The sequence below is a fragment of the Schistocerca gregaria genome, chromosome 3, assembly GCF_023897955.1.
Source record: "Schistocerca gregaria isolate iqSchGreg1 chromosome 3, iqSchGreg1.2, whole genome shotgun sequence".
NCBI classification, from domain to species: Eukaryota; Metazoa; Arthropoda; class Insecta; order Orthoptera; family Acrididae; genus Schistocerca; species Schistocerca gregaria.
In genome coordinates, this window is record NC_064922.1 from 496,034,410 (window position 1) to 496,057,285 (window position 22,876).

General features: G+C 39.0%; 1 protein-coding gene across 1 annotated transcript in view; it reads left to right on the top strand.

The window, feature by feature from the left end:
- Positions 1–18,897, top strand: part of LOC126353756 (ATP-dependent RNA helicase DHX8) — a 145,474-nt gene extending 126,577 nt beyond the window's left edge. The window contains exons 16-20 of the mRNA XM_050002811.1: positions 9,227–9,520; positions 12,775–12,896; positions 13,777–13,980; positions 14,158–14,337; positions 18,552–18,897. Of these exons, the coding sequence (XP_049858768.1) occupies positions 9,227–9,520; positions 12,775–12,896; positions 13,777–13,980; positions 14,158–14,337; positions 18,552–18,774 (1,023 nt within the window). The 3' untranslated portion in view covers positions 18,775–18,897. The remainder of the gene's footprint in view (positions 1–9,226; positions 9,521–12,774; positions 12,897–13,776; positions 13,981–14,157; positions 14,338–18,551) is intronic.
- Positions 18,898–22,876: the final 3,979 nt, after the last annotated feature.

The following is a 22,876-nucleotide window of genomic DNA, read 5'->3' on the forward strand; positions in this document are numbered from 1 at the left end:
TAGCCATGCCTGCTTAGCCATTTTGAACTTCCTATCGATCTCATTTTTGAGACGTTTGTATTTGTTTTTGCCTGGTTCATTTATTGCATTTTTATATTTTCTCCTTTCATCAATTAAATTCAATAGTTCTTCTGTTACCCAAGGATTTCTATTAGCCCTCATCTTTTTACTTACTTGATCCTCTGCTGCCTTCACTACTTCATCCCTCAAAGGTACCCATTCTTCTTCTACTGTATTTCTTTCCCCCATTCCTGTCAATTGTTCCCTTATGCTCTCCCTGAAACTGTGTACAACCTCTGGTTCTTTCAGTTTATCCAGGTCCCATCTCCTTAAATTCCCACCTTTTTGCAGTTTCTTCAGTTTTAATCTACAGGTCATAACCAATAGATTGTGGTCAGAGTCCACATCTGCCCCTGGAAATGTCTTACAATTTAAAACGTGGTTCCTAAATCTCTGTCTTACCATTATATAATCTGTCTGATATCTTTTAGTATCTCCAGGGTTCTTCTATGTATACAACCTTCTTTCATGATTCTTAAACCAAGTGTTAGCTATGATTAAGTTGTGCTCTGTGCAAAATTCTACCAAGCGGCTTCCTCTTTCATTTCTTAGCCCCAATCCATATCCACCTACTACATTTCCTTCTCTCCCTTTTCCTAGTCACCCATGACTATTAAATTTTCATCTCCCTTCACTATCTGAATAATTTCTTTTATTTCATCATACATTTCTTCAATTTCTTCGTCATCTGCAGAGCTAGTTGGCATATAAACTTGTACTACTGTAGTAGGCATGGGCTTCATATCTATCTTGGCCACAATAATGCGTTCACTATACTGTTTGTAGTAGCTTACCCGCATTCCAATTTTCCTATTAATTATTAAACCTACTTCTGAATTACCCCTGTTTGATTTTGTGTTTATAACCCTGTAGTCACCTGACCAAAAGTCTTGTTCCTCCTACCACCGAACTTCACTAATTCTCACTATATCTAACTTTAACCTATCCATTTCTCTTTTTAAATTTTCTAACCTCCAAGAGGACGCCATCATCATTTAATCATACAATAAAGCTGCATGCCCTTGGGAAAAATTACGACCGTAGTTTCCCCTTGCTTTCAGCCGTTCGCAGTACCAGCACAGCAAGGCCGTTTTGGTTATTGTTACAAGGCCAGATCAGTCAATCATGTGTTAAAATTATGAACAACCTCAATTGGAAAGACCACATAGATAATATTGTGGAGAAGGTGAGCCAAAGGTTGCGTTTCATTGGCAGGACACTTAGAAGATGCAACAAGTCCACTAAAGAGACAGCTTACACTACACTCGTTCATCCTCTGTTAGAATATTGCTGCGCTGTGTGGGATCCTTACCAGGTGGGATTGACGGAGGACATTGAAAGGGTGCAAAAAAAGGGTAGCTCGTTTTGTATTATCATGTAATAGGGGAGAGAGTGTGGCAGATATGATACGCGAATTGGGATGGAAGTCATTGAAGCAAAGACGTTTTTTGTCGCGGCGAGATCTATTTACGAAATTTCTGTCACCAACTTTCTCTTCCGAATGCGAAAATATTTTGTTGAGCCCAACCTACATAGGTAGGAATGAACATCAAAATAAAATAAGAGAAATCAGAGCTCGAACAGAAAGGTTTAGGTGTTTGTTTTTCCCGCGTGCTGTTCGGGAGTGGAATGGTAGAGAGATAGTATGATTGTGGTTCGATGAACCCTCTGCCAAGCACTTAAATGTGAATTGCAGAGTAGTCATGTAGATGTAGATGTAGAATTATGTCACTGGCTGACTTACACATTCCTTGGCTGGTTATGCAGCCTGTCTGAAGTTGATGTCACAACACTAAGAAAGCTATTCAAATGGATGTTGGTGATAGCAGTTACACAGAGATAGAGATATTTGCACGCGTAGACTGGCATGGAGAGCTGCATCAAACCGGTTGTCTTACTGATGACCACAACAACAACAAGAATATTGATGCCGATGACAACAACACTTTGATAACCACATTTATGTTCCCATTTTACTTTTTCCATAAAAATTGAATACCACAGATTCACATCTTTTTGCTGTGCAATTGTTCTGAAATGATTGCAATCAGTCATACATTATGTAGGCAACTTGCATTTCTCTAACCAGTTATCCAGCCAGGGAAAGAGGACCTATGGTGTAATGTGGAATCCGAACCACATTTTGTTTCTGGCGAAGAGGTGAATGCTAGGTAAACGGTAGAGTGTGCATGATGGTGAGGGAAGAGGGGTGGAGGATGATCATAATGATAATATTCCAACTGGGATTCAATCCTGCAGGCATTCACTTCACCGCTAGACCACCAGGTGCGGCACAGAATCTGGATAAGATTTGCTTTTTCTCTCAAGTTGCTGCTGCCCTCTCGATTAGCTGCTGCTCTCTAGGATTGTGCTAACTGTAATGCTAGGTGACAATGGCATGTGTTTTCACAGTGGTGGGGATCTTCAATTCATCATAATTCAGGCAACTTCCATGAAATTATGTGCAAAAATCTTCCTCGTGAACCAGTGTATCTATTAGTCAAAATCCTTACAGTAATCCCTGAGATTAGTCTGAATATACAAACAGAAGTGAGCAGGTGATTTCTGTTTATATATAGAGAGAGGAAAGATTGGTAGACAAATTGCAACACTCAACATAACAGATTTTGTTTTCAGTTAATGTAGCTGCTGTGAGCAAGGGCATGGTAAACTAGATAGGATTTCAGTGGATAAACCTCAATATATGCAGCAATATATATAATTAGTAAAGAAAACTGAAATAATGTGCTATCTTGTTCCCCAAAATAAAATATTCCTTCCACTATTACATACAAAATGTAGTCTGAGTAATCAGTTGTGTAAATTCCGAATGAAAATCAACTCACTTGAAACTGTAACTCAAAACCTGAAACCAGCAGTTTTTATAGTCCTCTCTCTATAGTCGTATACTCCTAGCTCACTTACTCCTTACATAGTTTAATTTTTAATTTCTTTGAGTGTTTTTGGTACTTGCATTGTTTAATTCATAAATTTCGGGTGTATTATAGTATTTGAGAGTTGTAGTATCGCGTTTTAGTACCTGAATAGTGTAAAATCATGTAGTCTCCTTCCGCCGCCGAGCAGTGTAGCAGCATTACTGCATTTACTAGGCAGTCTTGTATTTTAATAACCATTTAAATTTTGTGTCGATTTGTTTGTGCTCTCTGTAGATTAGTTCAGACGTTCTTTGCACAACAGTTTTTAGCATGGATAGGGACTGCAACTGCTGTGTTCGGATGCAGGCTGAGTTGGCATCCCTTTGCTCCCAGCTTCAGGCAGTGTTGGCTTCGGTCACACAGCTTGAGGCTGTTGCCAATGGGCATCACTGTGGGGGTCCGGATGGGGGTTTGTTGGGGACGGCTAACTTGTCCCACGCATCCCCTGATCGGACTACGACTGTGGTTGCCCAGGATACTGCCCACATTGAGGCTGATCCCTCACCTGTGGTAGAGTGGGAGGTCGTCTGAAGGTGTGGCAGGGGGCTGGATGGAAGGCCTCTCCAGTTTGTCTGATGAACCGGTTTCAGGCTCTGTCTCAGGCTGATACTGATCTTTGGCCTGACATGGCTGCTTGTCCTGTTCCAGAGGTTGCCCCTCAGTCTGCAAGATCCGGGCGGTCGCAGAGGGTGGGCTCACTGGTAGTTGGGAGCTCCAATGTCAGGCGCGTAATGGGGCCCCTTAGGGATATGGCAGATGTGGAAAGGGTCCTTCCGGATGCCATGAAGGGTATAGGGTGCACCCATCTGCAGGTGGTCGCTCATGTCGGCACCAATGATGTGTGTTGCTCGGAGGAAATCCTCTCTGGCTTCCAGCGGCTATTTGATTGGGTGAAGACTGCCAGTCTCGCTAGCGGGATGAAAGCAGAGCTCACCATCTGCAGCATCGTCGAAAGGACTGACTGTGGACCTTTGGTACAGATCTGAGTGGAGGGTCTGAATCAGAGGCTGAGGTGGTTCTGTGACCGTGTGGGCTGCAGATTTCTCGACTTGTGCCATAGGGTGGTCAGGTTTCGGGTTCTGCTGGATAGGTCAGGATTCCATTACACGCAGCAGCGGCTACATGGGTAGCAGGGGTTGTGTGGCGTGGGCTGGGCAGTTTTTTAGGTTAGATGGCCTCGGGCAAGTACAGAAAGGGCAACAGCCTCAAAGGGTGCAGGGCAAAGTCAGGACATTCGGGGACCAAGCAGCAATCAGTATTGTAATTGTAAACTGCCGAAGCTGCATTGGTAAAGTACCGGAACTTCAAGCGCTGGTAGAAAGCACCGAAGCTGAAATCGTTATAGGTACAGAAAGCTGGCTGTAGCCATAGATAAATTCTGCCAAAATTTTTACAAAGGTACAGATGGTGTTTAGAAAGGATAGATTGCATGCAACCGGTGGTGGAGTGTTCGTCGCTGTTATTAGTAGTTTATCATGTAGTGAAGTAGAAGTGGATAGTTCCTGTGAATTATTATGGGTGGAGGTTACACTAAACAACCAAGCTAGTTTAATAATTGGCTCCTTTTACCAACCTCCTGACTCGGCAACATTAGTGGCAGAACAACTGAGAGAAAATTTGGAATACATTTCAGATAAATTTTCTCAGCATGTTATAGTCTTAGATGGAGATTTCAATTTACCAGATATAGACTGGGACACTCAGATGTTTAGGACGGGTGGTAGGGACAGAGCATCGAGTGACATTATACTGAGTGCACTATCCGAAAATTACCTCGAACAATTAAACAGAGAACCGACACGTGGAGATAACATCGTGGACCTACTGATAACAAAGAGACCTGAACTTTTCCACTCTTTATGTGCAGAACAGGGAATCAGTGATCATAAGACCGTTGTAGCATCCCTGAATATGGAAGTTAATAGGCAATCATGTAATGCGTTTTAGAGAGGTATGTGCCGAGTAAAACTGTGAGGGAAGGGAAAAACCCACCGTGCTACAAAAACAAAGTTAGGAAACTACTGCAAAAGCAAAGAGAGCTTCACTCCAAGTTGAAACGCAGCCAAAACCTCTCAGACAAACAGAAGCTAAACAATGTCAAAGTTAGCGTAAGGAGGGCTACGCGTGAAGCATTCAGTGAATTTGAAAGTAAAATTCTATGTACCGACTTGGCAGAAAATTGTAGGAAGTTCTGGTCTTACGTTAAATCAGTAAGTGGCTTGAAACAGCATATCCAGACACTCCGGGATGATGATAGCATTGAAACAGAGGATGACACGCGTAAAGCTGAAATACTAAACACCTTTTTCCAAAGCTGTTTCACAGAGGAAGACCACAATGCAGTTCCTTCTCTAAATCCTCGCACAAACAAAAAAATGGCTGACATCGAAATAAGTGTCCAAGGAATGGAAAAGCAACTGGAATCACTCAACAGAGGAAAGTCCACTGGACCTGACGGGATACCAATTCGATTCTACACAGAGTACGCAAAAGAACTTGCCCCCCTTCTAACAGCCGTGTAGTGCAAGTCTCTAGAGGAACGGAAGGTTCCAAATGATTGGAAAAGAGCACAGGTAGTCCCAATCTTCAAGAAGGGTCGTCGAGCAGATGCGCAAAACTATAGACCTATATCTCTGACGTCGATCTGTTGTAGAGTTTTAGAACATCTTTTTTGCTCTAATATCATGTCGTTTATGGATACCCGGAATCTACTCTGTAGGAATCAGCTTGGATTCCGGAAACAGCGATCGTGTGAGACCCATCTCGCTTTACTTGTTCATGAGACCCAGCAAATATTAGATACAGGTTCCCAGGTAGATGCTATTTTCCTTGACTTCCAGAAGGCATTCGATACAGTTCCGCACTGTCGCCTGATAAACAAAGTAAGAGCCTGCGGAATATCAGACCAGCTGTGTGGCTAGATTGAAGAGTTTTTAGCAAACAGGACACAGCATGTTGTTATCAATGGAGAGACGTCTACAGACGTTAAAGTAACCTCTGGCGTGCCACAGGGGAGTGTTATGGGACCATTGCTTTTCACAATATATATAAATGACCTAGTAGATAGTGTCGGAAGTTCCATGCGGCTTTTTGCGGATGATGCTGAAGTATACAGAGAAGTTGCAGCATTAGAAAATTGAAGTGAAATGCAGGAAGATCTGCAGCGGATAGGCAGTTGGTGCAGGGAGTGGCGGCAACTAAGCCTTAACATAGACAAATGTAATGTATTGCGAATACATAGAAAGAAGGATCCTTTATTGTATGATTATATGATAGCGGAACAAACACTGGTAGCAGTTACTTCTGTAAAATATCTGGGAGTATGCATGTGGAACGATTTGAAGTGGAATGATCATGTAAAATTAATTGTTGGTAAGGCGGGTTGAGATTCATTGGGAGAGTCCTAGGAAAATGTAGTCCATCAACAAAGGAGGTGCCTTACAAAACACTCTTTTGACCTATACTTGAGTATTGCCCATCAGTGTGGGATTTGTACCAGATCGGATTGACGGAGGAGATAGAGAAGATCCAAAGAAGAGCAGCACGTTTCGTCACAGGGTTATTTGGTAACCGTGATAGCGTTACGGAGATGTTTAGCAAACTCAAGTGGCAGACTCTGCAAGAGAGGCGCTCTGCATCACGGTTTAGCTTGCTCGCCAGGTTTCGAGAGGGTGTGTTTCTGGATGAGGTATCGAATATATTGCTTCCCCCTACTTATACCTCCCGAGGAGATCATGAATGTAAAATTAGAGAGATTAGAGTGCGTACGGAGGCTTTCAGACAGTCGTTCTTCCCGCGAACCATACACGACTGGAACAGGAAAGGGAGGTAATGACAGTGGTACGTAAAGTGCCCTCCGCCACACACCGTTGGGTGGCTTGCAGAGTATAAATGTAGATGTAGATGAATAAGAAAACTTGTAAATGATCCATGTCCTAGGAATGTAAGTGCTTATCATTCCTAGTTTGCATTTGCCTTGGTTTTTTAGTTTTGTATTTAAAGACAAAGTGCTTATTTTCATGATAGCGAATGAAAGAAAGTTTTCAAGTTGCATAAAATAAGTGCAGCTCTCACGAGAGGGGGGGGGGGGGGGGGGGGGGAAGAAAGAAAAGGATAATTTGACCAAGACCCAAGACGTGAGAACTGTGGAAGAGATGTATGAAACAAACTAATTTGTCTTCAGGTCTTTCAGATGTCTTCTTTTTTGTGATTTGAAGGATAATAAACTTAGGGCACAAATTATTGCAATGGACCAAATAGAAGAGTACCAGCAGCAACTTACCAATTGATGAGGCAATGACAGCTGGAGAATGATAGAGATAGGGAAAAGTAAAATAAAGTTGTGCAGATGTTGTAAGGAAGCAATAGTGCCTCCTCAATGGATCAAGGGAGACGCAATGTTTAGGAAAGGCAAGAGATGTTATAACACTAATTTTCAGATTCTGATGAGTACTAAGCGTGAGTTGCAGGCAACAGATAAATCTGTGGTATGAGATAACTGCTGAGGCAATTCAGACTATAGTGCTGTAATGCCTGTGTTGTTCAGAAATACAATGCAAAGTTCCCTGGGTCATGCATGTGTGTATGAAGAAACAAGCACTGTGGTGACTATAGCTATTATGAAATGCCAATATGGATGACTATCAGCTGTATAATAGAATGGCAGCAATGAAAGTTTGTGCTACACTGGGACTCAGACTCAGATTTTTTGCTTACCGCAAGCGGTCACCTAACCTTTTGGCTATCTGTGCATTACTCACTGCCAGACCCAAACTTCCACATGTCATCAACCATACATCAACAACCTGTACTTTACATTCACATATATATTCACATACAGGGGAGTCATTTTGGTAGAAAATCACACGTCCAGTGTCAGCAGGTAAATAAGATGTTGCCGTGCCTATATTGTTCAGAAAAATGATGCCAGGTTCCTTTGGAGGTGCATGCATATACAAAGGAACTGGCACTGTGGCAACTATAGCCATTAGAAATACATGCCGACAATTGGTAAGAGACTTTCAATTAAAATGTGTCCCCTGTATGGAAATATACATATGAAAGTATGGGTTGGGTTGTTTTGGGGGAAGAGACCAAACTGCAAGGTCATCGGTCTCATCGGATTAGGGAAGGACGGGGAAGGAAGCCGGCCGTGCCCTTTCAAAGGAACCACCCCGGCATTTGCCTGGAGCGATTTGGGGAAATCACAGAAAACCTAAATCAGAATGGCCGGACGCGGGATTGAACCGTCGTTCTCGCAAATGTGAGTTCAGTGTGCTAACCACTGTGCCACCTCACTCGATACGAAAGTATGAGTACAGGTTGTTGACACATGGTTGATGACATATGAAAGTTTGGTTCTGGCCTTGAGTCATGCTCAGATAGCCCAGTGGTAAGGTGACCACTTGCGATAAGCGGGAAATCTAGGTTCGAATCCCCACCCAGCACAAATTTCCATCATAATTCCATTATACAGTTGATGGTTGGCCATATTTGCAACTGTGAATACATTTCACATAATTTAGGATGCATCTGGATGAGAGTGTCATGAATACAATGTGCGAGATGAGGAGGCAGTCATTAACGCAAAAATATTTTTCATTCTCGTAAGACATTTTCATCAAATTTCAATCAACAATGTTCTGCTTTGAATGCAAAAATATTGCTTTGGTACCCACCTATGTAGGGAGAGATGACCATTGTAACAAAATAAAAGAAATCAGAGCACAGAAAGATTTTCCTGCATGTTATTCGAGAATGGAACACTAGAGAGATAACTGAAGGTGGTTCAGTGAACCCTTTGCCAGGCATTTAATTGTGAATTGCAGAGTAGTCACTTAGATATAGATGGAAATACATTATTTTCTACTGTTATTAAATTCTATGTATCTGAATTATGAGTCAAGACATTTCATGCTACCAAGCAATTAATATGGATAGCAAAACAGAGTAGTCTATTATAGCATACACTGTGTCTAATTCCAATGAATACCCAGAGTAACTGGTTATGACTATGGATCACATAGCTAAATTGCACCTCAGTGAATGCAGAATCAGATCTAATGTTTTTCCTTATCAAAATGTGAATTAACCAGTTAATTAATTTTGTTTTTTCAGCAATAATTCTTTGTTTTCAACAGTAAATTACAATGGTATGAATAAATCTTTAAACGTTCTGCACTGTATTAAATACTGAATCTATGTATATCCATGGTCTTTTTCTGCCTCAGGCACAGGCCAAGCAGAGGGCAGGTCGTGCTGGCCGAACAGGTCCAGGAAAATGTTACAGACTGTACACAGAACGTGCATACCGAGATGAAATGTTGCCTACTCCTGTGCCAGAAATACAGCGGACCAACCTTGCCACAACAGTGCTTCAGCTGAAGACAATGGGCATTAATGACCTGCTACATTTTGATTTCATGGATGCTCCTCCTGTTGAAAGTCTTATCATGGCTCTTGAACAGCTGCACTCATTAAGTGCTCTTGATAATGAAGGTCTTCTGACTAGACTTGGACGAAGGGTAATTATAGTAAATCCTTTTTGCATTACTCTTAATGAAAACTGCAAGTACCTGTAATGTGTTTTAGAACTAAAATATGTTTTATTTAAAGTAATGTACACATATTTCTTGTGTAGAGTAGATAAATGATAAAATGGGGGTATACTGAGAATACAATACAGACGTGAATGATATACATTGCCAAATTAAAATAAGTGAATCCGCTGTATGCAGTACCTACTTAATGCTACCTTTGATTAGAAACCAAGTATTTTCGTTATAGAATATACAACTGACACATCTAACATTAGGGCAGTTAGTGAGAACAGATCAGACACCAAAAAGATTACTAAAAACTATTTTTTTTTGTGAATGAAAAGTAAGTTGTCTGGGTTGAAGGAGATATTCCTGAAGTGCTCAACAGGAGCAAGAGAATAAATATTTTTTGTATTGTTGCTACCAAAGGATACAAAAATTAAATGGATTGATAAATGTCCACAATATGGAGAAGATATTGGAAGTAGAGATTGCTGCTCACGACATAGTGGAGGTGTTAAGTCACAGGCAGGCACCAGTCTTTTCCATTGTGACTGTCTGCGATTCAATGCCTCCACAATGTGATGAATAGCAATCTGTTCTTTCAATGTTGTTGTTATTTCATCTTGGACTTTCAATTGTTTGAGACATTACGAAAAGTGATGGAGAATGAAGCCTATGGAAAACTCTTACCTCATGGAGGCAGGCTGGTGGGATATACAATATCTAGGAACTGAGTGGAAGAAATCATTGTAGGGGCAGATATAGGATCTCTTACTTGTTTCTGTTTGACTGGTAAAGGGACTCTCTTTCTTCAGTCATCCCAATTTGAATTTCTAAGTTCATAGAAGCAAAGAAAAAGCATTCTGAACACAAGTATTTCAAGGGCATAGTGTAAAAGATCAAGGTCAGTGTATTTATAGTTTGTTTCTGACAACTGCATGAATTTATTGATATCACATAATAAGTGTATTTGTGTGGAGCAAGTTGCAGCTGTTTCACCTGCCTTAGTGATGCCATATTGTTTAAAGCAGCAAGTGTTAAGAACCAGTTTTAACAAAGACTTAATCCACCATGGATTCTGCTATGGAAAAGGGAAGGCACTTTTTACGCTGATTAAGAACAGCTTAATACTCCATGCATTTCAGAAACTACTAAAGTCTGTAAAATATCATCAACACATAGGTCATAAACTGCCCACAACTTATGTAAGAGTTTTAAAAGTGTGAAACATCCTTTGTGACACGGCTGTTCATATTTTCTATAATCAAATGAGGCTTTCATACTCAACATGAGCACAAGAAGTGAAAGTATGAGGGTCACTCCAAAAGAAATGCCCACTATTTTGTAAAAATATAGTTTGCATTCTGCATGTGTGAAAGTTTTACAGTGTGTAGGTACATCCTTCCTGCTTGTTTTCAAACTTAGTTCAACGTGTTCGCGTGAGTGTCGCCGTCAGAGCATGTCTTCAAGATGGCTGCTACACTTGACATTCGTCAGAAGCAATGTGCTGTCATAGAATTCCTGTGCTGTGAAAACGAGACAGTGGGAAACATCCACAAGAGGTTGAAAAAGGTGTACGGAGATGCTGCTGTTGATTGCAGTACAGTTAGTAGGTGGGCAAGCAGGTTACGTGATGAAAGAGCATGGCAATATTGAGGATTGTCCTCGCAGTGGCAGGCCTCGTACTGCACACACTCCAGACAATGTGCAGAGAGTTAACAAATTGGTGACTGCTGACAGGCGCATCACAGTGAACGAATTGTCACACTATGTTGGGATAGGGGAAGGAAATGTTTGCAGAATATTCGAAGTGTTGGCGCCAAAAAGGTTTGCGCCAGGTGGGTTCCAAGGATGTTGACAGTGGCTCACAAAGAAACAAGCAAAATGGTATACAGTGAACTTTTGGAACAGTACGAGAATGGTGGGGATGAATTTCTTGGAAGAATTGTGACAGGTGATGAAACATGGCTCCATCATTTTTCACCAGAGACGAAGAGTTAATCAGTGGAATGGCATCATTCAAATTCACCCAAGAAAAAAAAATTCAAAACCACACCTGTTGGAAAAGTTATGGCTATGATGTTTTTCGATTCCAAAGGACTCTTGCTTGTGGACATCATGCCAAGTGGAACCACGATAAATTTTGATGCGTTTGTAACATCTTTGAATAAACTTCAAGCTCAGCTGAGTCGTGTTCGACCACATTGGCAAAATCAGGATGTTTTGCCGTTGCACGACATTGCACGGCCACATGTCAGTCAAAAAAGCATGGAAGCGATCACAAAACTCAGATGGACAACACTGAAACACCCGCCTTACAGTCCTGACCTGGCTCCATGTGACTATCATCTCTTTGGGAAACTGAAAGACTCTCTTCATGGAACAAGGCTTGACGATGATGACTCCCTTGTCAACGCTTTCAAACAGTGGCTCCAACAGGTTGGTCCAGAATTTTACTGTGCGGGTATACAGGCGCTGGTTCCAAGATGGCGTAAGGCAGTTGAGAGGGATGGAAATTATGTGGAGAAATGAAAATATTGTTCCTAAAGGATGTATCTACACACTGTAAAACTTTCAAACATGTAGAATAAAAGATAGATTAAAAAAAAAAATAGTGTGCATTTCTTTTGGAGTGACCCTTGTAATAACTGTAAGTTAATTTAAAATGTGGTAGAGGACATGTTCCTCATCTTTTATTCAAAGACAAGCCCTACTATAAATTAAGGGAGTACTGCTCTTATCTTGTGTTCAAACAAAGCAGTAGTCTTTCCAGTAGAAGACATTCAACATATCACACCCAGATGAACGTCACATTATTCAGCGTAGTATGACCATGTGTAAATGGAGAGCATTCTGAACAAAATATAACATAATTGTTGGCCCTGATATTGAGTGCTTGCCTGGTCATAATTTACAAATTGACACCCATTGTTTATTCATTCATTAATTTTGTAAATGTCATGTGAAATAATGACTCTTGTGATATTGGTAAAATGGCATACTATACACCTTTATTTGATGTGAACTTTAAGCTTATTAAAATCAATGTAAGATGCAACAAAAGAAAGCTTTGGATTCACAATTTAATATATTTGTCAGTGTTAGTAACACCTTTCTTTGTGTGTTTTTTCTCCATACATGTTCCTCTCTTGACACTTTCCAGCTACCTATTCTGAGGAGACTCACTGGGCAGAAGCAACTTATTTCATGAATGCTGTGATTTGTTTGTGTTTCAGATGGCAGAGTTTCCTCTTGATCCCAATCTTTCTAAGATGCTAATTATGTCAGTTCACCTTAACTGCTCAGATGAAGTGCTCACAATAGTATCAATGCTTTCTGTGCAGAATGTTTTTTACAGGTATGTGAGGTTTGATATTTTGCTCGTTATGTTGATTATTTCTTTTAATTATAGGTAAAATATTTGAGTGAGAGATGTAATAATCAAATAATTTCAGAAATTGTGGTACAGTTGCCAGAATAATAGCTAAGACTTTTGCAAATATTTTAATATGCAGCCTGTACATTTACAATTCAAAAATATGTAGTCATCAACTTCATTACAATGAGGTTGTTTTAATAAAGAATGTGTTAGGCTTGTTTCCCACAAATAATTTTTCATTGTGGAAGACTGCCTTCTCTAACTAAGCAGCTTTAATGCTGTTTGGAATTTTTGCCTACAAATGCAATAGCTTTTATTGTTATTACCATATCCTCAAAACTGTATTTTGGTTAAACCATCACTTTCTTCTACTTTCACTTGTACACTTGTGGTACAACTGTCAGTATTATGAGAAGGAAAGTTGCTACTCACCATATAGCAGATATGCTGAGTCGCAGATAGGCACAACAAAAAGACTCTCACAATTATAGCTTTTGGCCATTAAGGCCTTTGTCAACAATACACACACACACACACACACACACACACACACACACACACACGAGCTCTGAACAGTATTATTTTTCTGTTTTAATTTGTTTTATCTGAATACATTCATAATATATCTCTGTTCCTTTGTATAATACAAACCAACATAAAGACTTATCATAAAGAAATTTGTAAGTGACTGAACTCATTAAATAATGAGATTTTTAGTAATTGAATTAAAAGTCAATGTGATTTAAAATGCACATTTATGCTCAAAGACAGATTAGAAATTTTTAGAATAAATTATATGTTGAATTGCAATCCTGTGAGGGAAACACGAGGATGGCAAGTAATTCTTTTTATCTTTCAGGCCAAAGGATAAGCAAGCCTTAGCTGATCAGAAGAAGGCCAAGTTTAACCAGCCTGAAGGAGACCACCTGACACTTTTATCAGTTTACAATTCGTGGAAAAATAATAAGTTCTCTAATGCTTGGTGCTATGAGAACTTTGTTCAAATAAGAACGTTGAAACGTGCTCAGGATGTACGGAAACAACTTTTAGGAATTATGGATAGGTAGGACAGTGTTTTAAGATGCAATACATATTCAAGTTTAATTTTCTTGAACGAGAAAAGCTTCTAGAAATAAATTATCTTTCTTTCTAATGTGTATGAAATGAAAATTTTACATTGATTGCACTAATTTATTTATTATTTTGAAATAATTTTCTAAATGTTCATTATTATGCGTAGGCATAAGTTGGATGTAGTCTCTGCTGGGAAAAACACAGTACGTGTGCAGAAAGCAGTATGTTCAGGATTCTTTCGAAATGCAGCCAAGAAAGATCCTCAAGAAGGATACCGAACTTTAGTGGACAGTCAAGTGGTTTACATCCACCCATCAAGTGCACTTTTTAACAGACAACCAGAATGGTATGTTATTAATTCCTTAGTTACTAATAAGGTAAATCATGCATTGACAAAGACATTGTACCACCTTCAGTAACTGACAACTTTTGTCTCCTGTTTTGACTTTTGTGACTTTCTTGTCAGCTGTGTATGTATTTTCTGTTTATAATTTTTTTTTAAGGAAGGAAGAAAAGTTGTGGAGGAATGGTACTAGTTCAATTCACTCAAACAAAATAACTACTGTTATAGTACATAGCTATTTCAGAACTATGGTGCACCACCTAAAAAAATCTATCTCATGTCCACTGCTGTTGCTGCATTGAAGGATTATTTAATATGTAGGGTTCAATGAAGAAACACATAATATAGAAGGCTCCATCAATGGCTTTAAAATAAATCCATGAAAACTCAAAATAGTACTTTGTGCATTCTGTCCATAATAGTAAACCCCATCCTTCTTCATCTGAGCATGTATTCTGTCTTTAATGACTTTATTGCAAACGTGTCAATATCCTTTTAACTGAAGTCATGGGTTCTCATTTTCTTGATTCAGTCAAAACTCATAATCCAAAGCATAGATGAGAAACTTAAGAAGAACTACTAGAAAACTGTACCCCACTTACTGTCCTTTTATGGTCATCATTAAGTGTTTTACTGAGAGGTAACATTCTGTACTGTAGGTGTAGGTTTACCAACTAGGTTCTGGTTACACTTATCACCACCAGAGGGCACCTCTTATGTGTTTCCGTATAGTCAATAATAAAAGGTAGGTTCCCAGCCTTGTATTGTGGACTATTCAGTGTCTTCAAAAATGATAATTATCATTAGTTTAATGTTGAATTTATTCCTTCAGAAAGATACATAGAGTATAATATTTTGCATCCAGGCACAGTTATGATGTTTCATCTGATACTTACTTGGCAGTGGTTCATACATCTGCTGTAGTATTGCCAGCTCCTCTGATACTTTCATTCACAATATAGCTACAACACAGTTGTGCAGAAGCTGTCATGTACTTCATATATTTCTTCATTGATGACAATTTGATAGGCATTATAACTGCAGGATAACAGAAAAAGGAAACTTATTTCTCAGTAGAAAGGCACAGCTATTAATTAAATAGGTTACTTCAAAGAACTGTGAAAAACTTGAACTATCAGATATATTGGAAAAATTTTGTGCATACAAGCACAAATCAATGAGTTTTGCAATCTAGGGTGTGAAGATTAGGTTGGGTGTACATCCGTTGCTGAAGAAAGAATCTTTGGGATCAGGCTGTCAAGCTTTGTGAGTCCCAAAGTTAGTCTGCAATATTTGCATACACACAGGAAAATGAACAGAGTTTGATGAAATCATTATGACACAGTTCTGGCACTTCTAAACAAAAGTTATTGATGATTGGTAATTATTATTGCACATCCCCTTAACTGCTGATCTGTTTATTGAAACAACATATACAGAGCTGTATGGCCATTCACAAGCCTTAGTCACAAACTTGAAGTGAAACTCGCGAGCGGGAAGTATGAAGAACTGTTAAGGCCAGTAGCAGTCATAGCATTTAACAACATAATAGAGGATGGATAAAGTAGGCCAACACTTAACTGACACATCTAAATTGAGGGGGGATCATTGCTGTCAGCTGCAGTGGGACATTATGCAGAATCAGCGGCGGTGAGTGAAAATTTGTACAGGACCGGGATTCAATCTCAGGATCTCCCACTTATTAGGCAGGTGTGATAACCACTGCACCATGCGGAAGAAATTATCGCAACTGCGCGGACACACTCAGCATGCTTCGCGGTTGATCCACATTCTCACCGAGCGCCTTCTGTCCACAGTCCCCTTTCATTATACTCCTGTTCACTACTCGGAGATTCCCACAGGAGTCGGACATAATTGTGCATTTGCACTGAAGAAGGGATACATTGCCCAGCTAAGTTTATCAGTTATATGAATGCGTGGTGTCTGTCAGAAAGAATCCGCTTAATTAGATTAGATTAGATTAGATTAGATTAATACTTGTTCCATAGATCATGAATACGACACTTCGTAATGATGTGGAACGTGTCAGGTTAATAAAAGATGTCTGTACAAGAAATTACATTACACAAAATATTGCATGACACTAATGATTAAGTTAGGTTTTTTTTTTTTTTTTTTTTTTTTTTTTTTTTTTTTTTTTTTTTTTTTTTTAACTTAGTTTATATCTAAAAATTCAGCCAATGAGTAGAAGGAGTTGTCATCTAGAAATTCTTTTAATTTATTTTTAAATGTTAGTTGGCTATCTGTCAGGCTTTTGATGCTGTTTGGTAGGTGCCCAAAGACTTTTGTGGCAGCATCATAATTTACCCCTTTCTGTGCCAAAGTCAGATTTAACCGTGCATAGTGAAGATCATCCTTTCTCCTGGTGTTATAGGTATGCACACTGCTATTACTTTTGAATTGGGTTGGATTATTATCAACAAATTTCATAAGGGAATATATATACTGTGAGGTTACTGTGAGGATCCCTAGATCCTTAAATAGATGTCTGCAGGATGACCGTGGGTGGGCTCCAGCAATTATTCTGATTACACGTTTTTGTGCAATGAATACTTTTCTACTCAACGATGAATTACCCCAGAATATGATGCCATACGAAAGCAGTGAATGAAAGTAGGCATAGTAAGCTAATTTACTGAGATTCTTATCACCAAAATTTGCAATAACCCTAATAGCATACGTAGCTGAACTCAGGCGTTTCAGCAGACCATCAATGTGTTGCTTCCAGTTTAACCTCTCATCAATGGACACACCTAAAAATTTTGAAAATTCTACCTTAGCTACAGACTTATGTTCAAATTCTATATTTATTACTGGAGTTTATGTCCTGCTGCAGCTGACAGCAATGATCACCCTTCAGTTTACATATAATGTTTCACAGCTATAGATTCTGCTTGGTGTCTGTTCTTTCAGACAGATACCATGCATTCATATACTTCACCAATAACCTAGCAACTCATAAAGCTATAATAAGTATTACAAGCAGATTTTTTTTTCCATCTTCTTGAGCTTGATTTGTATAATGTGTTCGCTGTCTTTTATAAAAACTGTGGTTATAAGAATCTGCTTAGGCTTACCTAATGTTATTGAGAACATAAAAATAGGAATTTGATTCGAATGCAGCAAACATCCGCTCCGCTCCAGATTACTGATTGGTCAAAATTCCTAGTACTGATTCCACCTACTGCAAAAAATCAAAACCTGCAAGCATATGTGCATTATACAGCCAAAGTTAGAAAGAAGACAATAAGAGCATCAAGATATTGTTGTGAAGGCTGTAATGTGGCACTATGTGTTGTTCGTTGCATCTGCCCTTGTCATACAGCTTCAAACATTAAAGCTGATAAAAAATCCACATTTGAATTTCCAACACATACAAGAAATAAAAAATAAAAAAAGGGGTAACAATTAGTTTTTCCTTGCACATTTATATTCAGGACTTAAATACAGTTATTTAAAATTCAGAAGCTGTTTTGGTAACTTTCATATCTCTTTTCTGTTCCTGTTTATGTTTAGTGTAACATCCCCCCCCCCTCCCCCCCCCCCCCCAAAAAAAAAAAAAAAGAAAACCACCACCTTGTAAAATAATCTCTGCTGACCAGTTAAACTCTTAACCTCTTTGACATAAATATGCAGGCTTCTGTGGCTGGTGTTATGATGATTAAAATTCTTCTGGGTGTTGTACCACATCATTGTATAAAATACTACCACGAGGAAGGTCGTTGTAGTATGGTCAAAGCATTGGTTTTAAGTTCATAATTAAAGTATTTTATGGAGTACTACACCCAGAAGAATTTCAATCAGCTTAATCTCCTTCCTCTTTACTTACACACAAGTTTAAGCATTTGCACACTGATCTAACATTCAGATTTGAGAGCTAAACACAGAATCCTTTTATATAGCTTTTGTCCTTTGCAATTACTGAAATACTTGTTTCATTTACCCTCCTTTCCATTTTATGACAATTGACTTTTCTTATTACAGTTTTATATTTCTGTTTGACAAGAGCTGACAAAATCAAAAGTGGTGGCTAAGAAAGTGAGTGTTGTGCAGCAATTAATTTACTATGACCTTATAATGATCATTGTTTGAATTTTCGGCAGTAAATTTTCCTTTCATTTGCTGTTCTCTGTTTAAGTTTCCTAATTCTCTTATTCTCTGTAGTCTAGCTTTAAATAATTTGGTATATGTTTCAGGGTTATCTATCATGAACTTGTGCAGACAACCAAAGAGTACATGCGTGAAGTCACAACCATAGATCCAAAGTGGTTGGTTGAATTTGCTCCAGCATTTTTCAAGTTTTCTGATCCAACGAAGCTGAGTAAATTCAAGAAGAACCAACGTCTTGAACCTCTATATAATAAATATGAAGAACCAAATGCTTGGAGAATTTCAAGAGTCCGTAGAAGGAGAAACTGAAATGTGTTCACTCTATTCATCTTAAGTTATAAAGTGTGTATATATTGTACATAATAGACTTCTTATGCTGAAGACTGCATAATAATGTACATATTTTGAAATAATTATACTATCTACCTATGAGTTATTCATTATTTAAACAAAACAAAAGTTAGCCTGCAGCTGACATGAAAGTTCAACAATTTCAACAAAAATGAGAGACAATGCATCATAATCATCATCTTCCCAAATACCTTTTACATATTGGCCAATTTAACTTATTTTAGCAGTCAGTCGTAGGCCATTGAAAGGATGTAGTTGAGCCACTTTGGGTTGTATTCTTCAATTTTTCTAATATTGATAAGATCTTCGATTTTCTCCTTCTGACGCCATTTGAGGGTGTAATTCAACATATTACAGCCTTTGATTTCTCTCATAAACTTCATTTCTGTTGCTTGAGTCCAGGTCTCATATTGTGCTGCACAATACTTAATAACTGGAGAATACATCTCACATCTTAATAGCCTAACAGATTTTGAAGATGAAACAAATCACGCCATAGTGTCCTTAGTTTTCAGTCTTTAATCACAGAATGACTCACTAATGCATTGACTAATACAGTAATTGCAGAGACCAAGTGGTGGGGGGCATACACCAAAGAAATGTTTTCGATTAGAAATGGTTGGTTAAATATAACAAAAGTTATTAATGCCAAGCTGGGCAATGAAAGCTATGGACAACTTTAAAAATTCTTAAAGTAAAAGTACTAAAAACAGTTACTTTAAATTCAACAAAAATTGTTAACAATTAGGTCTAATTTGTAATTATGTACAGGTGAATATAGGTTCAAACAGCAGCAGAGCGAAACTAATAAAGCACAAGGAAAACCAAAATAAAGCAGTTACACATGGAGGACTTACTAAACACATAGCTACTCATCGTGCCGACAGAAGTGCAAACCACATCAAAGAATAGTAGTAGAGCTATCTGTAGGACAGATAACTCCCTGTTTAGCTTTCACATCGAATTCTGAAACACTGTTTTGTGTACTAAATATGCTGTTCAGTACCCCCCTCACATCACCTAGTATGTTTTTTTTCATCTATATTGAAAAAAATAATTATTCAGGGTTTATGTCAGAATGGATTAAAAAGTGTTCACGCATATGGTACATTAATAAACAGAGCTAAATGCAATGAAAAAATGAACTATCAAGGTAACATAAACATATATACTAAAGATATCTCAAAGTAACAGTCTCTCAGCAGTTAGCAGATTAAAAGAAATTATGTACATAAGCAAGATAAGTTGGACTGCACTAACACAGCACCCGACAAATGCCTACAAAATGAGGTATGGACTGTAGTCCACGATGTACTGACATAAGAATTCTGTGTTTAAAACATGCATGTGTTTGGGTTGCACAAATGAAATTTCAAGATACTGTATTCCTAATATTTACAGTACATATGAATAAAACAACCCATGACTTTGTCCAAAAGAGTTCATGACAATTAAATTAAACCACTTTGTGCAGAGTACACATAATAATAATAATAATAATAATAATAATAATAATAATAACAATAATAATACTTTTATACCAAGGAGACTCATTAAGTCCTTTCTGGTTCTGCCTTGCTCAGAACCCACTATCCAACATGCTAAATAATACATATTATGGATATAATATTACTGGAACGTACCAACACAAAATCACACATTTGCTTTACATGGATGATCTAAAACTACTAGCAGCAACAAATCAACAACTCAACCAATTACTAAAGATAACAGAAGTATTAAGCAATGATATAAATATGGCTTTTGGAACAGACGAATGTAAAAAAAAATAGCATAGTCAAGTGAAAACACACTAAACAAGAAGATTACTTATTGGTTAACCACAGCGACTGCATAGAAGCGATGGAAAAAACAGATGCCTATAAATATCTAGGATACAGACAAAAAATAGGAATAGATAATACAAATATTAAAGAAGAACTAAAAGAAAAATATAGACAAAGACTAACAAAAATACTGAAAGCAGAATTGACAGCAAGAAACAAGACAAAAGCTATAAATACTTATGCTATACCAATATTGACCTATTCATTTGGAGTAGTGAAATGGAGTAAGACAGAACTAGAAGCACTCAATACACTTACACGATCACAATGCCACAAATATAGAATACATCACACACATTCAGCAACAGAAAGATTCACATTAAGCAGAAAGGAAGGAGGAAGGGGATTTGTCGACATAAAAAACCTACATTATGGACAGGTAGACAATTTAAGAAAATTCTTTAAATAATTAATGGAAAGTCTCATATAAAGATGTGAAACAAATACTAAAAAAGAGATAGAGGGGCTGGCCAGTACTTACCTCAGCTCAGTACAGCCGATAGATACACAAAAAACAACCGAAAATTTACGTTCCTAGGTTTCGGAATAAATGTTCCTTCATCAGGGAGGAGAGAGGGGAAAGAAAGGGGAGAAGGGAAAGTGGATTTAGTTGCTCACAACCCAGGTTATGAAGCAACAGGGAAAGGAGAACAGGGAGGGTAGCAAGGATGGAGGCATGGTTGTCAGAGGGAAGACAAAGATATTCTATTGTAAGTACTGTGCCAGTTTCAAACCAAAGAGGATGCATACAGAAGTAAAGAGGTATATAGTATAAAGACGTAGGATGAAAAGATGCATGAATGGCTAAAGAGGAAAGGGAAAGAGGAGAAGACTGAAAAGTAAATGGGAGTGAGGTTGTTTAACGTAGGTTCAGTCCAGGGGGATGGCGGGATGAAAGGATGTGTTGGAGTGCAAGTTCCCATCTCCGCAGTTTAGAGGGACTGGTGTTGGGTGGGAGAAGCCAAATGGCACATACGGTGTAGCAGGTTCCTAGGTCCCTAGAATTATGCTGGAGGGCATGCTCCGCAACTGGGTATTGGACGTCTCCTAGGCGGACAGTTTGTCTGTGTCCGTTCATGCGCTCAGCCAGTTTAGTTGTTATCATACCAATGTAAAAGGCTGTGCAGTGCAGGCATGTCAGCTGATAAATGACATGTGTAGTTTCACATGTGGCCCTGCCTTGAATTGTGTATGATTTACCAGTAGCGGGGCTGGAGTAGGTGATTGTGGGGAGTTGCATGGGGCAGGTTTTGCAGCGGGGTCGGTTACAGGGGTAGGAACTGCTGGGTAGAGAAGGTAGTCTGGGAATATTGTAGGGTTTTAGAAGGATGTTACAGAGGTTAGGGGGGCGACGAAAGGCAACTCTTGGAGGTGTGGGGAGAATTTTGTCAAGGGATGATCTCATTTCAGGGTTGACTTGAGAAAGTCATATCCCTGGTGGAGTAATTTATTGATGTAGTCGAGGCCAGGATAATATTGGGTGACAAGGGGGATGCTTCTGTGTGGTCTGAGGGTAGGAACATTGTTGTTGAACAGGGAGGAATATATTGCTCACGAGATCTGTTTGTGGACAAGATCTGCAGGATAGTTGCGGGAGAGGAAAGCACTGGTCAGGTTATTGGTGTAATTGCTGAGGGATTCGTCACTGGAGCAGATACGTTTGCCACGAATACCTAGGCTGTAGGGAAGGGAGCGCTTGATGTGGATTGGATGGCAGCTATCAAAGTGAAGGTACTGTTGTTTGTTTGTGGGTTTGATATGGACAGAGGTGTGGATGTGAGCTTCAACAAGATGAAGGTCAACATCCAGGAAGGTGGCTTGGGTTTTGGAGAAGGTCCAGGTGAAACTCAGATTCTAAAAGGAGTTGAGGTTATGGAGAAAATTAAAGAGTGTTTCTTCACCATGAGTCCAGACCACAAAGATGTCATCTATAAACCTATAGAAAGGTTTCTTGTCACCATAGATGCTACATCCCTTTACACAAACATCCCACACACCCATGGTCTCTCTGCCCTTGAGCACTACCTTTCACAACACCCATCCGAAGATCTTCCAAAAACCTCGTTCCTTATCACACTTACCAACTTCATCCTCACCCATAATTACTTCACTTTTGAAGGCCAGACGTACACACAAATCAGGGGAATGGCCATGGGAACCAGGATGGCTCCGTCCTATGCCAACTTCTTCATGGGCCGCATGGAGGAGGCTTT